This window comes from Cavia porcellus, unplaced genomic scaffold (assembly GCF_034190915.1).
Source record: "Cavia porcellus strain 051 isolate PalLab524CR breed Dunkin Hartley unplaced genomic scaffold, mCavPor4.1 scaffold_40, whole genome shotgun sequence".
In the NCBI taxonomy this organism is placed as follows: Eukaryota; Metazoa; Chordata; class Mammalia; order Rodentia; family Caviidae; genus Cavia; species Cavia porcellus.
This window is the reverse complement of record NW_026947523.1, coordinates 5106693-5126912: the sequence shown is the minus strand read 5'-3', so window position 1 is coordinate 5126912 and position 20220 is coordinate 5106693. Positions and strand designations below refer to the sequence as shown.

Here is a 20220-nt window from a genome sequence, read left to right as displayed (position 1 = left end):
AGTAAAAGCGTTCCAAATGGTGAACCAAGTAAATACAATTCACTCGGTTACTTTAAGCAGAGGCAGAGGAGAGACAGCCGTGACAACGTGCCCGGATGTTTTCAAGGAGTCTGAGAAAGCGAGTGATTCGGCGGAAACAGACAAACCCCCTCGTGGTGCTCAGAGTAACACCTGCAGCCGAGTAAAGACAGAACCCCAACTCCTCTGTTCCCCAGGACTCCCGAGCCTGGGGCAAGGGCCCTAGGGAAAAGCAAGCTCCCCGGGGAACTGAGTCCCCTGTGTGGCCCTGAGGTTCTTGTGAAGGCCCTGCCGGGGGTTCTGTCTCCAGAGTCCCAGCATGTCCCCTGGGGTTCTGACGTCTTTCCTGGGGCCTTCTCAGCACGCGTGTGCAGCAAGAAAGTCGGGGGTGATGTCACGTCCCTAGACAAGCGGCCGGCTGGCTTCTGTTCACAAGAGCAACGTCGCCCTTGGCTTGGGAGATGAGTCCCTGCCTGCGCAGCATGGGCTGGGGTCCTGCGATGGCACTCGGGGGTCGGGGAGGACCTGCCGCTGCTCCTGCACCGCTAGCAGGCACCCCTGGCCTCAGGGCTGAACTCAGGACGGGGACCCCACACCACGCACAATTCCACCGCCACTGCCCAGGAGACGTGGCCACGCTGAGCAGAAGCCTGGCCACAGCCAAGCCAACGGCCGCAAAGGCCTCACTGTGGTTTTCCTGAATGGTGCACGCGTGGTGAAGCCCTTGGTCCCTTACCCAGGAGGCCTGTGGCTTCCGCCCATCCTGAAAGAGGGAGGCAGGGGGCAGCCTGAGACCCAGGATCGGCCAGCACTGTCCCCTGAGCCCCCTGCCCTGCCACAGGCATTCTTCCTGAGAGAACCCAGGCGAGAGGGAAGGGGGGAAGGGTGGCAGCCCCAGAGCAGGACGCCCACTTGTGTGAGCATATGTGAGGGGATGGGCATGAGCATGGGTGAAGCCAACATGAGGCTGCAGGGAGCTTGGGGTGACTGGGGAGCCCTCGTGGTTGGATCTTGCATTTTCTTTCATTTTTTTAAATGTCTTTTTTGAGACAGGGTCTTGCTATGCAGTTCAGGCTGGCCTTGAGCTCACTTAGTAGCGCAGGCTGGTCTTGAACTTACAAGGATCCTCCTGCCTCAGCCTCCCGAGTGCTGGGATTACAGGTGTGACCACCATGCCTGGCTGGTGGGTCTTTTCTAACTGGCTCAGTGCTCCTGGTCCTGCCCAGCACCATTCCTTGGTCTGGCACAGAGGCCCTGTGGCTGGGCAGGCTCTGCCACCAGGACGGCAGGTGCATTACGCACACGAGGGCTGAAGTTTAGAAGTCCCAGGAGATTCTCCTGCACATGATTTGAATGATGGCTGGGGGACCCCCACACGGCCGCACTGCACAAGATTCAGAAACCGGGTCCCCGGGCCAAAGGCTTCCACACCACCAGCGACTGGCAAAGAGCCCAGGAAGGGTCCAAGTTGAGTGTCCCTGGGTTACCACGAGCTCTTTTGAGTGAACACACGCCCAGGGCAGGCTTGGCTCTTGGGGTCTGAATGCCATCACAGAGACACCAGCAGCCCACAGGCCCTCTGGTCCCAGCTGCCAGTGTGAGTTCTCCTGCCTCTGCCCGGGCCTGCTCAGCCAGCGGAACCATCTGTGGACCTTGAGTGAGAACGACCCTTCAGTCTCAGGCTGCCACTCACAGCACGACCTGCCCGTGAGCTCAAAACATCTAATACTAAGCCAGGCGTGGTGGTGTATATCTGTGATCCCAGCTACTTGGGAGGCTGAGGCAGGAGGATCACAAGTCTGAGGCCAGCCTGGACAACTCAGTAAGACCCTGGCACTCACTTAGCCAGCATGTGTGAGGTGTTGGGTTCAATCCCCAGGACTGCAAAGACCAACACCGAAGCCACAATGCTCCGTTTTGTTTTCTGCCTGTCAGTGACTAATCACGGTGTCTGGTGATCTTCTCATCTTCACTTGGGGCAGCTCTCCTTCCCCTTCTGGAAGGCACAGCTCTGCCCAGGTCCTGGCACTTCAGCAGAGCGCGTGCCTGAACCAGCATTTGGATGCTCCATGACAGATCCAGCTTAGTATCATTCATGACTTGTCACAGGAACCAATGGATCCTAGGATTCGTACGGAAAATCAAGGAAAGTTCAGCAACAACAGCCTTGAACATGCACTACGAAGCTGGAGGACTCACATTTCTGATTTAAAAGACTCAGTAAAATGCTACACAATGAAGTCTGTGGATATCACTGTAAGAGCAGGCGAAGACACCAACAGGATGGAATTGGGTGAGGACACCAAGGCAATTCAACAGGGGAAACAAAGGTCCTTCCGACAGACATGCTAAGACAACTGGCCAGCCACGTTAAAAAAAAAGCTGGATTCGATCTCACGCCATACAGAAAATTACCTCAAGCCTGCTGTGTTTGGATCTTAAATATCTCCCCAGTGCCCAGGTGTTGAAGGCTTGCTCTCCAGCAGGTGGCAGTATTGGGAGGTGGCTGGGCCTCATGGGAGGCCATGAGGCCATATTGGGGGTTGGCCTGGCAGGAGATACTGGGACCCCACTTCCTGTTTCCCAGCATGCTCCACTGCATGCTCCCTGCTGGATACTCTGCCTGGCTCCAGGCCCCATACAATGAAGCTAGCTGACCACGGACTGAGACCTCGGAAACCAGGAGCCAAAATAAATTCTTCCCACTTTGTTCACCTCCGGTATTTTGTTACAGTGACAGAAGGCTGACTGATGGAGAGAAGACAGAGAGAAAACAGAGAAAACTTACAATTAACAATGCAGACGACCTAATTACAAAAGGACAGAGGATACATTTCTCCATATAACACAGAAAGGTGGACAACAAACACATGAAAGGTACTCAGCGTTGGGGAAATATGAATAGAAACACAAGACACCACTTCACATCCACTAGGACGGCTATCAGGAAAAAGTCAGAGGTTAGATTTGGGGCACACACTGTTACTCAGCACACTGGGCGGCTGAGGTGGGATACTGCATGTTTGAGTTCAACCTAACTTGGTGACTCAGTGAGACCTTGCCTCAAAATTAAAAAGAAGAGACCCTGTGAGCCAGCAGCCCCCATGTGGGGCGGGAAGAGGAACAAGAAACCAGTTTGCCCTCCCGTGAGCCAGCTGGCACTTGGGCTGGGAGACAAGAAGGGTGCCCCGACCCTACAGCCAGCTGATTTGGAGGGTCACAGGCTGGGGTGAGAGTAACTGAGGCACAAAGACAACTTAATTATTGTATTGTTTGACTGACTTTGCAGGCCTAAGGCCAGCAGTCTGAACATCTGTTTAGAGAATAACAGGATCCAGTGTAGCAAATAGGGGCTTCCTTGCTGTTTTGTTTTGTTCGGTTTTATTGTTTTCTTCAAGGTTCTGTTTTGATTGGTTTTATTCTGTTCTGTTTTGTTGATTGTATTAGGTCTGATGGTATGGAGAGCAGTTTTGAAGATAACAAGAGACACTGTGGTGGCCATTGTTGATTTGCTATGGCCCTGTTTTGATGTCTGTATCACTTTCACTGTTTTGATTGGCTTCTTCTGTTTTATTTTGTTTCGTTTCATTCTCTTTAAAATTAGATTTTAAAAAAAGTTTAAGAAAAGACCTGGGGGTGTAGTTCAATGATAAGACCCTGGGTTTAATCCCAGGAAAGCAGGAAGAAAAGTCAAAAACAAGGGTCCCACAGTGCTGGCATGTAACACAGTGCAGCCGCTCAGGAAAATTCCTTCCAAGTGACACACAGCACGTCCACCCCTAGCTACCCGCCCACGTCCACACCAAAACGGCAGCAAGGCCACAGTGGCCGAGAAGTGCGAACACCACCACCGTCCATCAGCTGATGAGTGGATAGACCAGACATGGTACACCCAGAGGGAAGCGAATTCAATAAAAAAGGATGAAATGGACCCTCTGCCCACCTGTGACCCTCTCTAGGGCATGCGATATTGCCAAAAAATAAAAGGGTAAATATTCCACAGAGCTGAGAGGCTCCTGCAGAAGTGCGACACTGTGCAATGCTGGGAACACAGCTTTACTGCTCGTCTCGGAGGAGCCCGAGGTCAGAGGAACCGGTCTCCCGGTCATGCTGTGAGCCTCGGGTGCTCGATCCTTCAATCCCTTGGCGAGGACCTTACATGGCACAGCGGGACATCACTAGAAAGGGTCAGGCCCTTCTGGGCTCACTGTAACCTGGTTTCTGTTCTGGAAAGGGGTACTACAAACCACTAGGAGACCCAGAAGGATGCCATCTGGCGAGGCCAGGCCACATTCGACCTCTTCACACAGACACCTGCTAACGTCACCCCGAAGACATCCCAGCATCCAGTGGGACCCACGGGCTGTGCCGCCACCCAGGGCTGGCGACGGGCTCTTCCCCGGGCAGCAGGGAAATGCCTGGTTCCTGACTGGCCTGTCACCCACACGGTCCCGGGCAAGCTGGGAAGACGTCGGTAACCAGATGCCCAGGCAGCACCGAGCTCTCCAAATGGACTCTGAGCTATAGATAAGCATCGTTAATAGTTGTTTATTTTCTGGAAAGACTGAAACAGCTCCTCCTGGAAAAAATAACTACTCTCAGAGGCTGTTAGATTTTACGTTCCTCACTTGGGGTGCCCCAGCATCGTCCTTGCAGGATATGCAGACACGGTTTATAGCAGAGTGATTCACACCGCACTCGGCAGGGCCACAGCCCTCACTGCCCGTGCTTTTGGAAGACCAGCTATGAACTTTCTGGAACTGGGAAGGAAATCATCATTGAAGTCTGAACCTTTTAGAGAACTTCTGCTCTGGTTTATATCCGGATGCCCCCCCAAGCCTTGTGCGCTCAGAGGTGGGGTGTTGGGCGGTGACTGGGTCATGGGATCCTGTGGATTGGGTTAGCCACAGATGAGCCCAGAGCTAACGGGGAGGGCGGGAGGGCGGGAGGTGAAGTGTGGGGGGAGGGGGAGTCCTGGGGGCGTGGCCTGGAAGGCGCTCAAGCCCTCCTCCTCCTCCTCCTCGATCTCTCAGACACTGGGGCCCTCACTGTGGGGCGGACATCCCGCTCCCTTTGGGGCTCAGATGCTGCAGCCGTTGTACCCTGTGCTCCCACTCCTGTTTCTCGCAGCGCCCCCTGCCGCAGGAGGAGCTCTGGGGGAGACAGGACCTCCATTTGCTCCCTCCAAGCCTCGGTTCCAGAAAGACAGAGCAGGGTATTTTGGTACTGCCCGTGGACCATGGCCTACACTTGAGAAGTCACCGCCCCACCTGTCCTGGAAGGGGCGGTGCCAGCCCCGTGCCCCCCCCACCAGCCCCGCCCCCACTCACCCACGCAGTCCTTCCGGTTCCAGTGCAGCCGCCTGCCCGGCGGGCACACGCACTCGTAGCTGCCCTTGGTGTTGACGCAGCCCTGGTCACAGTGCCCATTGCTTATGCTGCATTCGTCCACGTCTGGAAGCAGAGGCTCGAGTGAGGGCGGGAGGGAGGCTGGACCCACACCCAGGGCTTGGCAGGGCTGGGGAGCGCGGGGGACTCCAGCCTGACACCATGGGGTGCAAAGCGCCTCAGACTCCAAATGCACCCCTTCTCCAAGGAACCCAGGCAGTTTTCTGTCCGACGTGGAGCAGGAGCCCCAGCCCAGGGGAGGTGGCCCAGGCCTGGGCCCCTGGGCCTGACTGCAGACTCCACACAAGCCCTTCCCAGCCTCATTGTCCCCTCCTGTACGTAGCTGCTAGTGTGAACAGAGCCACCTCTGAGTCCTTCTGGCCAGGAGCCCCACCGATCTCTGGATGGACATCAGACACTTGGGGCGCCATGAACCATCCAGACTGGCCAGAAAGTGGGCAGACTGAGGGTCTCCCCAGAAGAGTGCAGCGACGAGCAGGAGCCCCCAGTACCGCTGCCCACCTCCCACCCAGAGCCAGTGTGTGGCCAGGCTGGGTGGTAGAGGTGATAGGAGGTGGGCCAGTTCCCACCTAAGCTGGGCACATTGAGGACAGTACCAAGCCCTTGAGCTGGGCTCTGTTCCCCCCCCCCCCCAGGGTGCAGCTCCCTTCCCAAGGCTCCCCATGACTGCCCTGGATCCCCAGGTGCTGCCACAGGGTCCTCAGTGAGCCGGAACAGACCTCAAGTCTTCCTGGGGTCAGGAGCCCCGAGACAGTCCTGCCTGCATCTCTGCCGCATCCCCTGGCCCCCATGCTCCAGCAATATAGTGGCCTCCATCTGTCCCCCCTCCTCCCCCCCCCCCGTCCTTACCCCAAGCTGTGCTCAGAAGGTTCCCCTGGAGCCCTTCCCCACTGTGACCCGTGGGCCCTTCTCCAGCAACCTGCGGCCCTGCCCTCCCCTTCCCAGCCACCACCGCCTGGAGCTTCTGGTGTCCCCAAGCCGGGGCGCAGCTTGAGCCCCCTCCTCCCGGTCCTGCTCAGTCTACTCTGTTCTGGCTCCGCCTTCCGCCTTGCTGAGGTCCCTCCCAGCCCCCCAGCCTGTGGAGGTCAGGATTGGGGTGTGGGGTGCAGTGCAGGTGGCCGTGCGGCCGGGCGCGTGCCTCGAGGGGGAGGTGGCCCTGGCGGGCGGGCTGCAGACCTCCGCAGTGGGTCGTCCCGTAGAGCGTGTAGCCGCGGTGACACAGGCACTGGAAGCTCCCGGGGGAGTTGATGCAGACGTGGTCGCAGGTCCGCTCGAAGGAGCACTCATCGATGTCTGCGGGGCCGCAGGGGACAGAGTCCGAGAGGGGTTCCAGGGCGCAGCGGCTGGCACAGCCTGTCACTCGCTCCCAGGCACCCTCGGGGTGGACAGACTCGGGGCCTGAGGCTCGGGACAGAGCCAACGCACAGCAGACGTCACGCCCCCCGTATTTGCGTTCCCCACTAACTCTGCACCCGGACCAGAAGCCACCTCACGCCTTTCCCGGAGACGAGCAGGGTGCAGAGCTTAGCGCAGAGCAGACTCCGCCCTGTCACTGTAACACTGCGCATGCAGGGCAACTGGGACTCCCCCGGGGGCCCAAAGGGAGCCACGGAGTGGGGACACAAGGGGCCTCTGAGCTGCGGGTCCCGCCGTCAGGCGCGGCTGTAATTACGGGAACCCCATGGAACAGAACCAGCAGAGGGCACCCCGGTAGTCTGTGGGGAAATGGAGCCCCTCCCCGGGCCCTCGTCCTGAGGGACGGTGCCGCCGCCTCTTAACCCCTCCCCACAGGCCATCCTCGAGGCCTCTGCGGCCTCACGCCAGCTGCTGGGCTTCTCCTGGGCTGGGATTCCCGGCCTGTGCCCAGCCCCCTGCTCCCACCATCCTGGCTTCCAGCAGGCTGCCGGGGACCCTAAGGGACTGTCAGAGGCGCTTGTGGTGTGCAAAGCCATCCGCCAGGTGGCAGCACGCTCCTCGGGGCCGGAGCCGTCTGGGCACTGCAGGCCGGGGAAGAGGGGCGGGGCCGGTGGATGGTTCCCTGGGGCTGTTTCCTACCTACTAGCGGTCAGGTTGCGCTAGGCAGCTCCTAGTGCAGATACAGGACAAGAAGGCAGGAGCGCATGGTACGTGGGAGAAGCACATTCCTGCAGGGCCCGTTGCACCCACCTGCTCACCTCCTCTCCTACCGGAAGGGCCCTGGACCCTGCAGGGACCCCAGGCCCGCGGGGCTCACCTTGACACGTGCGCTCATCCGTCAGCAGCTTGTAGCCCTTGCGGCAGCTGCACTCGAAGCTGCCCACGGTGTTCCGGCAGAAGTGGTCGCAGCCTCCGGTGTTCACCTGGCACTCGTTGATGTCTGCAGGGGTGGGGTGGGGGCGGGGCGACGGCGTGAGCTCGGTACTGGGTGGGGCGCCGCCACCGTCCTCCCCTCCTGCTCTGCCTGACTCCCCTGTCACTCAGGGCCCGGGGTCCTCAGCTGAGCACAGGGCTGGGGCCTGGCTCGAGGGGTTGGAGGGCTGGGGCACTGATACCCCGTATATCAGGCTGGACAGTGGGGGACAGTGGCCTCCCCCAGGAGGCAGCCTCCAGGCAGAGAGGCTGGAGCAGGGGCCACTGGGGATCAACTACTGTCCACTCCCAAAATGAGTGAGAAGCGTCCTCGTCATGCAGGGCATCACCTGGGTTACTGGGGTGCTGGTGCTTGGTCAGCCCTCAGTCCACCTATTAGAAAGCAGCTCTCATTGCCTGTTAGATAAGGAAACTGAGGCCCAGAGAGGTAAAGGACCTGGTTCAGGAAGTCTCAGCCCAACCAACTGGCCACCGCCTTGCCCCCAGTCCCTCCTGCCCTGGCTGTTTCTACAATCAGCAAGGAACAAGGGGCAGCTGGACCCTGACACTCCCTTGGCCCAATTCCTGATCACCCACAGTGATGGCCGGGAGGTTCCTCTCTCACAGCGGGACCCTGTGACTCCCTCTTCCTGCTCCTCTGGCCCCCAGGCCAGCCTGGCACTTGTGGCATCTGAGGCCCTGTTCCCAGGGATGGGAAGCTCTCTTGGGACCTGGCAGCCTCTGCAGATAAAACCCTGCAGGACCCCATGCAACTGAGAGGTGACATTCAGGATGGGCCAGGCCTGCTTGGGAGGCGTGAACAGGAAGTGAGGGGAGACCAGAGGCCTCCTCCCTGCTGCTCTGCGCGCAGATCTGGCCCGAGCTGGCTCCCCAGCCTGCTTCCCCGTTGGTCGGAAGCTGAGCCACTGGCCCTACGCTGGTGACTCTGACCTCTGCCAGCCACTCACTGCTTTGTCCCAGGCCCAACAGGAGGCGTGATGGTGGCCCCAATGTGCTGAAGCACTGTCCTGTGCAGTGTCTTCCCACCCAACCTAGGCACATCTAGATGCTAGCTGCGTTGGTCAGGGGACCGTGTGACACCCAGGGTGAGCGACCTACCTCCCTGGCCTCCGGGGGTTTTTAGGTTGTGGTGTCAAGGCCTCCCTCAGGGTCTCTCGGGAGCTCTGTGTCACAGACTGAGTCACAGGGCCAAGCGTAAGAGCAGACTTCAGATAGTATCTGCCCAGCACCCTACACTGGCCCTGAGGCCATCAGGGAAGCACAAAGGCCACTGCGGCCAGGTCCAGGGAGAGCTCGGCATGGCCAGGTTCCTCCCGCCCCAGCCCTGGGATGTTTCTAGCTAGAAGCTGCAAGTGGGAGAGGGGGTGCCATCCTACAGCCTCACCGCCTGGGTGACCTCAGGCAGGGCCCGGGACCCTGAGGACTTTGAGGCCCAGAGCTCCTGCACACTGAGCTGCCAGCCAGCGTCTTCCCTAGGGAGGCTAGAGAGGCACTAAGCAGGCAGGGGCCGCCCCGAGGTGTCCTCAGCCCCAGGAATGCTGAGGTCTCCTTCCCCCACCTGATAGCAACCAGGGACACATGGCCCTTCCACCTCCCGTGAGCCCCTTGGGTGCCACTTCTGCTCTGCTTGTGTACCCTCTCCATCATGTCCCACCCACCCTCCACGGGCAGCCAGCATCACCGGCCACAGCAAATCCACGGTGACCCCCACCTGCCGGCAGGTGGCTCCCAGGATCAAAGCTCGCAGCCTGGGCTCTGCCATCCCACCCTCCCCTGCTCAGCCTCTAGCAGCGGCCACCCTGCCACTGTGGGGGGCTCCCCTCTGGGAACCCTTTTTGACTAGTCTCAGAGGGCCTCGGGGACCACAGAGGTACCCCAGGACCCAGCAAGAGTGTGCAGGAGTAACAGACAGAAAGACAAGACGGGTGACCCCAGTCCATGAAAGGGACCCCAGGGCCGAGAGGAGGAAGCCACGGAGGCGATGCTTGAACGTTACCCTGGGGAGGTGTGTGCAGGTGCTGGGGAATGGGGCGAGCTGTCGGCACACACAGAACAACTGTGCCTCTTCCTCTGCCACCCCGCCAGGGCACAGTGTGGCAGCCCCGTGCCCTGTGGGTGAGGGTACGGGGCAGGAGCCCAGGGAGGGCCAGGAGCATGGTATGTATGGGGCCACTCTGTGACATCAGCAGGGGGAAAGGGCTGGGGCTGGCCAGGTGGAGGACAGGTGAGGGCACCTTCACGCCATGCAGATAAGACTCTTTGTGGGCTGCCCACAATGGGGTCCTGGGCAGAGGCAGGGTGGGGGCTCTCCCAGGGGCCTCTTCCGGGTGTTTCAGGATGGGGTGCTGTCCCTAAGGGAAATCCAGACTCCAGCCTGGGAAACCTCTCTCCTGCTGAAAGATGTCCACCTGCCCACAGCAAACAGGATGCAGCCCCAGACAGGAAGCTGAGGCCACACCCCACCAGTCCACACTCCGGAACCCCTCCAGTCTCTGCAATTAGCAAAGACACCCACCTGTCTCTCCTGCCTACCCCCCACCTGCGGTCCTGCTGCCCAGGGCTTCCGGCTCTGGGTTTTCCAAACTCTGTTACCCCTACCCCTCTGGCCACCCGTTTTGCTGCCAGTGACTTTCTGGCTTCTAGAGAACCCCAAACCTTTGAAATGGCTCCTTTGATCCTGTCTGGAGCCTCAGCAGGCTTGAAGCGTGGGCCGTTGCTGGAGACCAACTCCTGGGCTGGGGCTCTGGGTCACTGGAAATCCCCGGCCGGGCTTGCCCTGGCCAAGGCCCCAGCCCTGGGGGTGCCTCTCCAGCCAGAGCTGGGGACCCGGTTCTGGAGGGTAGTAAGCAGCCCTCAGTGGCCCGAGAACCTCTGGTTCTCGCACCCGTGGAGAGACAGAGATCTCCACTCCATTTTCTCACCTTCTACCTGGCCTCTACAGTGTCATCTGAGTCACAGAGGAGGCACCAAAGCCCCTTTACAGGAGGGCGTGAGAGCCCCTGGGGTGGCTCAGCCCCTGGCTGGGCTCCAGGTTCACAGATGAGGGCTGGCTGGAGGCTGGGCAGGGCTGGCCTGGTGGAAGGGCCTGGTTGTTTCAAGAAGCAACCCGGGGCTCAGGCCAGGGGTCTCTTAGACCTCAGAAACGAGCTGGGGAATGGGTGCCCATCGGATACTTGGGGTGGGGGCAGAGGCAGCAGCAGGGGCCCCTTTCCCGTCTGCCTGTCCACAGGACACCCAGGCCCTTTCCTGCCCAAGTGGGGAGCTCTGGGCTCCAAACTGCCCTGGCCTCAGCCCCGCACTGCCCTTGTGCCTGGGGCAGCCCCCCTCAGAGCTATGGTGAGGCCTGGGTCCCCCAGTGGTGAGTGGCTGGCCCTGGGTGACATCACGGGGCTGTGAGGCCCCCTTGCCAGGGCTCCTGACTGCCCACGTGCCTGCCAGGAACACATCGGGCTATTCTTGGGCAGAGCGGTGGCCTTGGAGGGTTTTATTTTCAAATAAACAGGCTTTGGAAGGACGGTATTTTTGTCAACACCCATGGCTTCTTCCCCAGCAAGCTGGCAAGGAAGGAGAGACCGTGGCTGTGTACTTTTACAGGCTTAAACACAGCCTGCGGCGAACTATTTTTAAATCACCCCAAACCTTGGTTTTCAATATATTCATTGACTGGGCTTCGGCAGGTCCGGTCCTTGTTCCTTCCAGGCTCTAGCCTGGCCAAGGTTAGGCAGAGGCCCGGGCCAGCTCCAGCGCTGCCCTGCACGCGGCCAGCTCTGCGGCCAGCGCTCGTTCCCTGCCTCCCTCAGCCCATCATCCCAGGAGCACCCAGAAACTCCAGTGGGAAGCAGCCCCCACTTCCTCTCCCTGGGCCCCTCCCTCCTGGCCCCTTCCCTCCGTCGCCCGCTCCCTTCTTTCCCTCCGGGGATCCCTTATTTTCTATGGTAGATGGGGGTTCTCCCGCCCCTTTACTCCTTCTGCCGAGACTCTCTTGAAACTTCGGGGCATAATGGCATTCAGTGACACATGCACCTCTCACCAGCCCAGCGCCCCTGGGGAGCTGACAGCCCAGGAAATCCGGCCCACGGAGATGCCTAACTGTTCACCTGTTGGGCAGCCAAACTCTTAGACATCAGAATCTTTTAGGCCCAGGAACTGAATGCTGTGCCTTAGAACCAGCATTTCCTGGAGCCCTGCGAGGGACCCTCCCCGCTCCTGACCTCCGAGTGCCGTCCCCCACCCAACCCAGCAGCTGGGCCCAGCTGTGTGGCCTCGGAGGCGGATGGTGTGGGTAGGGTGGGGACCGGCTGGGGCCAGGCCGGGACGCAGCAGCGTGGCCCCTGTGCTGACCTTTGCACGTCTTCCCATCTGGCTGCAGCGTGAATCCGATGGGGCAGCTGCATCGCACGCCAGTGGCCGTGTCCTTGCACGTCCGGTCACAGCCTCCGTTATTTACTGCGCATGTCTCTGGGGAGGGAAAGAGACAGGGCTCAGTCTCTCAGGGCAGAGGCCACATCTTTCCCCATCCGCGGGAGACGGCCTAGGACACAGAGATCCTGTGCCCGTTCTGGCTCTGACCATCTTGCTGCGGGACTCCAGGGCCACTACGCAGCTTCTCTGAGCCCAGGGTCTGCCCTGGACACAGGGCAGCGTGGCGCAGCACCCCTGAATTGCAGGGAGGCTCAGTGTGCTGAGCAGCCGTGTGCAAGCGGTAGAGGCCAACGCCTGGGCTGAGGTCATGCCCCTGGGCTCAGGATCACCATTCGGGGCCTGTGAGAGGGTCTGCCCTAGGATCTGACTGCTCAGGCCCCGATCGCCCTGCCTGGACTCTGGCTCCAAGAGCAATGGCTGGTTGCAGGCAGCAGCCGGGGCTCCCGCCTCATCCCGCCATGGAGCGGCTCTGGGCCCTGGCAGCCTGCGGAGCAGGGGGTCTCTGGAGCTGCTCCCCGTCCGTCACCTCGCCAGGCCCTCGGCCTCACATCTGTTCTCGCTGACCTGTGCGCCAGCGGCATCTGGTTTCTGTCTGTTGGGAGGCTGTCTAGTGCCTTTTCCCTTCTGCAGAATTCAAAGGAGCCGAGAGGCTGGGGGCACAAGCGAGGTCACCGTGGCCGTCGCATGGTGCCGGTGATGCTCTGCAGGCCTGCAGTGGGTTGCCTGGCTGGCTTGCAGGCCGGCCTGGCCCAGGGGAAGCCGCTGTCCCCCCTCCCCCAGTCCCCGACACCTGGGTTTCTGCCTGAGCACCTGGTGGGCAAAGGCTGCTGGCCGGGCCTCCCCTGCCTTCACTGCTGGGGGCAGAACGGCGCCAGAGCCTGTTTCCCACACCCCGAATTCCCTGCTGCTTCCCCCTGGCTGCCCACTCCGGGCTCCCTCTGTGAAGAGCTCAGAAATGGGGGTTTGCAAGGGCTGGCAGTCAGATCAAATCCATGCCTTTCCTGTGAACTTCACCTTGGAGAAGGGGTACGGGGTGGGTGGGGGAGAGGAAACGCAGCCTCCCTTTCTGACGGATGCCAAGAAGGGCAGAGCTGGGGTCGCCCTAAAAGGTGACTCCTTCTCCCTGACCCTCCCTAGTCTGGCTCTCAGCCTCCCGCCTTCCCATCCTCCTGGAGGTGCCTGCGCTTCCCCGGGCTCTGCAGCTGGGCCGCTCTGCCCTGCTCTCACCCTCCGGTCCCCCTCCAGCACCTCCCTTGGGGCTGCCTCCCCCTCTGCACCTGGGAAGCCAGGATGCGCTTTTCTTCCTGGGCCAAGGCAAATGTCACACAACCCCACATGACAGCACCACAGCACCAGGCCTGGTGCTGGGTTCCAAATGGCGGCTTCTGCTCCCAGATGGGGAGATTCTGCCTTGCACCCCAAGCAGGGGCAACGAACTAGCTTCCCAGGAGCCCTTTCGGCCTCTTTTCTGGGAGAGAGCAGAGACTGTAGTGTCCAAGTGTGGGTGATTCTGCTCAAAGGCAGGGTGGGGTGCTGGGGAAGAGGGGTGCCTGGGCCTCTCCTTGGTGTCAGAGAATTGGCCTGGCAGCCCGCAGCTCATGGCCATCTGTGGCCTTGGGACCTGACCCTCCAGAGCATTAAGGGGGCCTGGGGAATCTCAGCTGACTGAGGCCAGGAGAAGGGACTATGGATCGGCATGGGTGGTCACCCCCTTTCTGAGCTCCATGTTGGACACTCCGTCCGTCCTGTAGCTTTAAGCCTCCCTGTGCCACCCCAGACAGGGGTCAATGCTTAAGCTTCCAGCCTGGGGCCAGGAGCCGTGAACCCTGCAGAACGCAGGCAGGGCCCTGTGGGCTGTTTCTGACTGCTGAGCCCTGCCCTACAGTCAACACACTGCAGTGGTCACCTATGTCCCTCCCACGCCTCATGCGTCTGCCCTCACAGCACCTGGGCTTGACAGCACCTCAGCTGCTTGACAAGGAGCCTGAAGGAACAGGTGGCAGCAGTGCTGGACGGACCTGATAGGTTTGTGCCTAATTCCCCAGCTCCCTGAGGTCAGGAGCCCCTGACAGCCTTTAACCTCCGTCTCCAGCCAGCCCCAGCTCCAGGACTCCATGCAGCCCCACACAGGTCCCACTGCACCTGCACCCCCGAATCCCAGGGCCCCTCCGCCACCTCTGCAGGGACTGGTCTGTGTCTTCCTTAACGTGGCCTGACTTCAGATCCTGCTCTCATTCATTGCTGCTCCCTGCCTCAGCCTCCTGATCATCTCTGAATGTCTTTGGGCTTCTCATTCCGGGGCTGGTGCTGGGCAGGGAGGTGTGGGTGGAGGGGGCAGTGGGCACCTGGCCTGTGCTCAGCCCTCCTGCTGGACCGTGGCAGGCTGTGCCTTGCCCAGGTTCCAGCACCTTCTCTACCATGCCAGGAGGGAGGGTGCTTCCCGTCAGACCCACCCAAGCTGTGTTGGTCCCCAGGTGGCAGACAAGTGGCCTAGACACACAGAGCAATGCATGCACAGGACAGGTGGCCAGGGTGGGGTCCTAGGTGCCGCCCAGGGGGCCATTAGCACAGGGCACTGCCTGGCTTCCATCTCGGAAAGCTTGAGAAAGCAGCCTCACTATCCTGTCCCCCAAGACCAGTGGCCACACACTGACGGTCAGATCACCAGTCTCAGAGAGACTCAAAAAACATTCCCGGGCTCCTGTGCGGTGGTGCTTCAGTCCCAGGTCACCTGCAAGGAGCAGAGGGGGCCGGTCCTGCCTCCTCACACTGTGGCCTTCGCTGGGTCCCAGCCCCAGTCCATCACAGGGCCCAAGAATGGGCTGGGGCTGGGAGACCAAGGTTCCTCCCAAAGCATGAGGTCCCCTGCGATTGCCAGGACGGCCAAGCCCATCCATGCGTGGATCCAGCTACCAGAACTGCGGCCCCAGAGCTGGAAAGGGGAATTGGGCAGAGCTGAACCCGAGGATCCTTTTATACTTTGAGAGTCTCAGCTCTCTCTTTGTACCCCATCTCCGGGTAAGCGCTCCCAGGGCTCCTCCTAAAAGGTTTCCTCTCCCCCTGCAGCATGGCCTGCCTGCTGGCACAGCCCCACCTCACCTGCTAACCTCAGAGGGGACACTTCTGCAGGGGGGACCTGGGGCTCAGAGAAACAGAGTGACACGGCCAGGCAGCACTGATGGCCTGATGGGTGAGGAATTTGGTGACTGTCCAGGGCCAGCACTGGAGAAGTGGCCTGTGTCTGGGTCACTCTGCTACAGGGAGGGCTGGCTTGCGGCTGACTCTCCAAGCTGATGAGTGAGCCGGACCAGGCTGGAGACTTGGGGCTTGAGCCAGGGTGGCCCAAGGAGTACACTTGGGTGACAGGCTGAAGGCTGGCCTGGGGCTGGCCGGGCTCTAAGGGGGAAGGGGAAAGTCCCAGGCCAGGAAGCCCGTGGCAGGATGCTCCACTGTGCCTCATGTCCCGGGGCTAGGGTGGGGACAGGACGCTGCCTGCAGGCACTGCCTGGGCTCCCTCGGGCCCTGGAGGGGGCTCAGTCCCTGCAGAGATGGAGCACGAACTCCGAGTCAGATAACCAGGCTCTGGGCACCAGCTGTGTGTGTCTGGACAAGCGCCTCCCTTCCTGGGGTCTTGGGGTCCTGATGGGTCACGTGGGGGTGACAGTGTGCAGCACACCCTTCCTGTGTGGCCCTGCTGGGGGCTCTGCGGTCACTCTAGGTGAGAGTGGGCCATGGGCCAGGGCCAGTGAGCCAGGTTTTGCTCCAAGGCACCAGGGGACAATGGGGAAACAACTGTCCAGGCTGGCCTTGGGCTTCCCACCTGCATGCAGCGTGCCTGGGCCTCCCTGGGCTCACCAGAAGTGGTGGGTCCTGCGTGCTCTGTCCCTGTGTGCTGGACTCCAAGGCCCAGCTTGAGGCTGGCATCTGTTGCTCACCCTTGAGCCAGTGCGGCCAGCTGTGAAGCCTGACTGCTGACTCTGCTCACCTGCTGGCTGCTGACCCTTCCCTGGCTCCCAGTATTGGGACAAAGGCCACTCTGCCTGCCATGGTCCTTACACGGTGGCCCTGGTCTCCTCTTTCCTGAACTCCAGCCCTGCCATTAGTATTGAGTGCAGGACACATGGACAGTCCCCCTAGGCTGTCCCTCAGCAGGGAGCAGAGACGGGGACCTGATCCATCTGCCAAGTGCCCACTCCCTGGCCCTACCCATGCTGCCACTGGGCTGTGTCCCCAGCTGGGCCAATGCCCACACTGACCGCCAACTTCCAGAGGTGGGAGGCTGTGGAGGATGGGGTTCAAGGGTCCCCGGGTGCTTCCTGGACTCTGCTTGGCTGCATGCAGCCCAGGCACTGTACCTGCGGGCCTCTGTCACCCCAGGACCGCCCTGCTCAGAGTTCTCTGCATGCTAAATGTCAGTCACGTGCCTGTGAGAGCTCAGACTGCTGCCTGGAGAGATGCCCGGACCTGGGGACCACTCTTGGCATGTCGGTGGCCAGAGGGGTAGAAGGCGGCCTGAGGGGTGGGGGTGACAGCAGAGACCAACCTCAGGAGAGGCTGGGCTTGCAGGTCTCTGAAGGACAGCGGAGGTTTTACATTAGAGCAGGGGGCAGGAGCAGGGCCAGCAGGGGCACAACTTCCCTGCCCCTGAGTCTGGTCCCTACTCTGGGCACAAAGGTGTTGTGGCAGACAGGGGCTGACAAGTAGCCCCCCTTGAGCCGACCCTTGGCAGGGGCTGGGGTGCGATCTTCATGCCCGTGCTCCAGAGGCTCAGGAGAGATACAGCAAGGTCCCACAGCTGGCCGACAGCTGGCCCCGCGTGCTTCCTCCGTGCTGCAGCCCACACTGTACACCCATCCCAGGTGCCATCCGCTAGCCCTGGGGGTGGGGTGGGGTACGGAATTCCAGGGCCTGCCCTCGGTCCAGGCTGCGGCTGGCTGACTATGTGGCCTCTGCAAAGGGGCATGACTGCCTCTCGAGGCTGGGGGAGAGGAGGCTCTTGATGATGTCCTGAGCCCCTACCCGGGCAGAGCTAGGCAGAGGGGGCTGCAGAATTTGGGTGCCCAGGAAAGAGGGACACCCACCCTGGCCAGCATGGCCCATCCGGGTCCCTGGGAGGGTCAGTGGACACGTGGTCTCTCCTCACCTGGGCAGAACCCTCGATTACTGTGACTCCTTAAAGTGCCCCTGTGCTAATCGCGGAGCCCGGGCCCTGCATGGCAAGACTGTGGTGGGTGAGCCGAGGGCCGTGGGCTGAGGTCTGCCCAGTGAAGGCTCATGAGGGTCCTTAAGAGTGAAAGAGGGAGGCAGGGGTGGGGAAAGGGCTGTGACCTTGGGGGAGGCTCCGAGTGGCCAGGCTGCTGGCTCTGAAGGAAAGGGCTGCAGGCCAAGCCGGGTGGCGGCCTCCAGAGCAGGAAGCAGCAAGGCGAGGAAGGGCCTGTCCCCTACAGCCTGAGTGGGGACAGAGCCCGCTGGCACCAGGATGTCAGCGGGGGACCCTGTGTCACATTGTGAGCTGCCACCTACAGCAAGCTGTGTGGCTCTGAGGCATGGAGGTGGCATAAACGTTTATGGCAGCCACAGGGGACAGTGCACCCTGAGGATGCTCCTGGGGGAGGGACCTGATGAGGTCCCAGGGCTGGCGAGTGACTCCGCCACTCCCCAGTCCTGCTGGAGGACACCTGACCTGCACCCTGAGGTGGGTGCCATCGAGGACCCCGCAGGGGCACGGCCACCTGGTTGAGGGCCAGCGCCCCTCGACTCCTGGAGGGTTTCTCTTTCTGGCCCCTGTGGATGGCAAGGACAGTGTCTCAGAGCCACAGCCCCGGTAGCCCTGACGCCTCAGTGTCCTGGTGAGACAGGGCAGGCAGCAGCATGTGGCCCTGGACATTGTGGGGAGAGGTTTCATGCTGGGCCCACAGGACAAGTGGCCTGTGCAGTGTGCAAGGCAGGGCGGGGTGGGCGCCCAGAGGTCTCAATCTGCCCTCGGCCTGAGCTCTCTCCTCTGCTGACTTCCTGCCAAGGCTACAAACTGCCCCCTCGACGCAGGGGAGAGATGGTCCTCATGGGGGAGGTTGTGGGTGTGACCTGTGGGGCCAGGTGGCCCAGGATCTGCCCTCAGTGTGTCTGCCTCCCTGTCTGTCTGTCCCACCTCTCTCTCACCACAGGACCCAAACGGGGTGCTGGCTCCCTGCAGGCCCCAGGTGTCCCAGAGAAACCTGCTGGGCTCCCTGTCCCCAGCCCATTCCCTTTGCCGTCTCCACAGCTCTCCCTGCAGGCCTGGACCTCAGCCCGGTGCCTGCTCTGCTCTGAGCAGCGCAGGGTAGGATAGGGAGGTCACCTTCTCATCTCTGCTAACACAGCCGGGGGCCACCGAGCCTTCCTGGGGCTACCAGGTAAAGCCAAAGTCTACTTTACCACAAGGACCCGAAGGCCCGCTTCCCTGGTGGCCCTGAGGCCATGTCCCTGGCCCGGGGAGAGACCTAGGCTGCTGGTCCCAAGAGCTGCAGGGAGGCCCAATGGGAGAGGAATCGGGCGGTTATGGGGTCACTTAGCGCTCAGTCCCTGCCTGGGACAGGAAGCCCCTGTCCCCCGACCATCAGTCCTACTAAGGGAGGCTGTGAGCTGAGTTCTCTAGGGGAGGAGCCGCCCACCTCCCCCTCCGGCCACCTTCCTAGGGTGTCTATTGTGCTGGCTCCTAGCTCCAGTCAGGGCTGGGGCCTGGGATGAGCCTCAAAGTCCCTCCCCTCCCGCCCGCCACTTCCATTAGTACCATCCAGGGTGTGAGCAGCAGGCTTTGCCCACCTAGGCATGTGCCCAGGTACGTGCATCCGGAATGCTGGCCCAGTGCTGCCCTCTGAGAAGCGGGTGGCACCTGTCCTCTCAGCACGTGCTCGAGGGTTTACCAAGCCCCAGGCCAGGCATTAGCCTCCTCGCCAGCACAGGGCTGCATCCCCCGCTGCGGCCCTTTGGCCCTTTTCCTGCCTCTGCTATGATGCCTGGGCCCTGGGAGGCCACATGGGAACCAGGAAACCAGGTGACCTCTCAGGGACCTGCGACCTGACACTGATGATGACCCACATGGCCGGGCTCTTGGGGCTGAGCTCAGCACTGTGGAGCGGCCTTGTGGTCCTGGGCAGCCAGGGCACCAGGGAGCACCCATCCCTCCCTCTGAGAAGGGGTCAAACCAAGCCCACAGCCGCTGGACCCCCACGAGCCATCAGAGCGCCACCGAGCAGGCCACACGGTGATGCCCGGAGGCTGCCGCTGTGCTCTGGGGGCCCTGCAGCCGGTGACCCCACTGCTGTGGAAGCACTGAGGGGCAGAGGAAGGCGCAGAGGAGGCTTTCTGGTCTACACTCGCACCCGTCTGAGAGCAGTGTTTCTCCCCGCCGGCCCAGGGGCAGCCCTGTCTGGAGGTCCCAGTGAGGGGTCCCTGCTGTGGGAGGAGACAGAAGGATGCCCCCCAGAGCCCCTTCCCACCGAGGCCCAGGCCACGAGACAGAGGCGCTGGCATCTGTGCTACAAACACACAAACAAAGGCCCACACGCGTTGGACGGAGGTTAAAACTTCAAAAAGTAAAAAGTGAGTTCCCACTGGCAGCGGAGCCCCCCGCACTCACACACACAAGTGTGACAGGGCACACACGCAGACACACACCATGCCGACACACGGCCACCTGCTCAGGCCAGCCACACGCTCACACCAGCATGCGTGCAATCACACACACACATACTCACACACACACACACACACACACACACACACACACACACACGGGCAAGCAGGACAAAGGAAGTGGAAGAGAAGCGTTACCCATGAGGAGACGCCGTTTCACCCGCGTGTCCACATCAGCTACTGACGTGGCATTGAACTGAGGGCGCTCAATTGCAGCCTCATCCTTCTCTAAAACACAAGTAAGGGACAAACACGGAGCCGGTGGTTAATGAGAGCCCGCTCCCCGCGGCCCAGCAGCCAGCCTCTCCCGGCGAGGCGGGCAGGGAGCCATGCAGGCCAGCACGGCGTC

General features: G+C 61.2%; 1 protein-coding gene across 5 annotated transcripts in view; it reads right to left on the bottom strand.

Annotated features, from left to right (window-relative positions):
* The window catches only part of Scube1 (signal peptide, CUB domain and EGF like domain containing 1), a 93089-nt gene that overhangs the window by 14069 nt on the left and 58800 nt on the right, over positions 1–20220 (bottom strand). For 4 of the 5 annotated variants that reach the window (XM_063243921.1, XM_003470559.5, XM_013153140.3 and 1 more), the window contains 5 exons: positions 20010–20099; positions 12117–12233; positions 7660–7782; positions 6603–6719; positions 5349–5471 (listed from right to left, as the gene is read on the bottom strand). In XM_063243921.1, the coding sequence (XP_063099991.1) occupies positions 5349–5471; positions 6603–6719; positions 7660–7782; positions 12117–12233; positions 20010–20099 (570 nt within the window). The remainder of the gene's footprint in view (positions 1–5348; positions 5472–6602; positions 6720–7659; positions 7783–12116; positions 12234–20009; positions 20100–20220) is intronic. The other variant, XM_003470558.5, reaches the window with a different exon arrangement.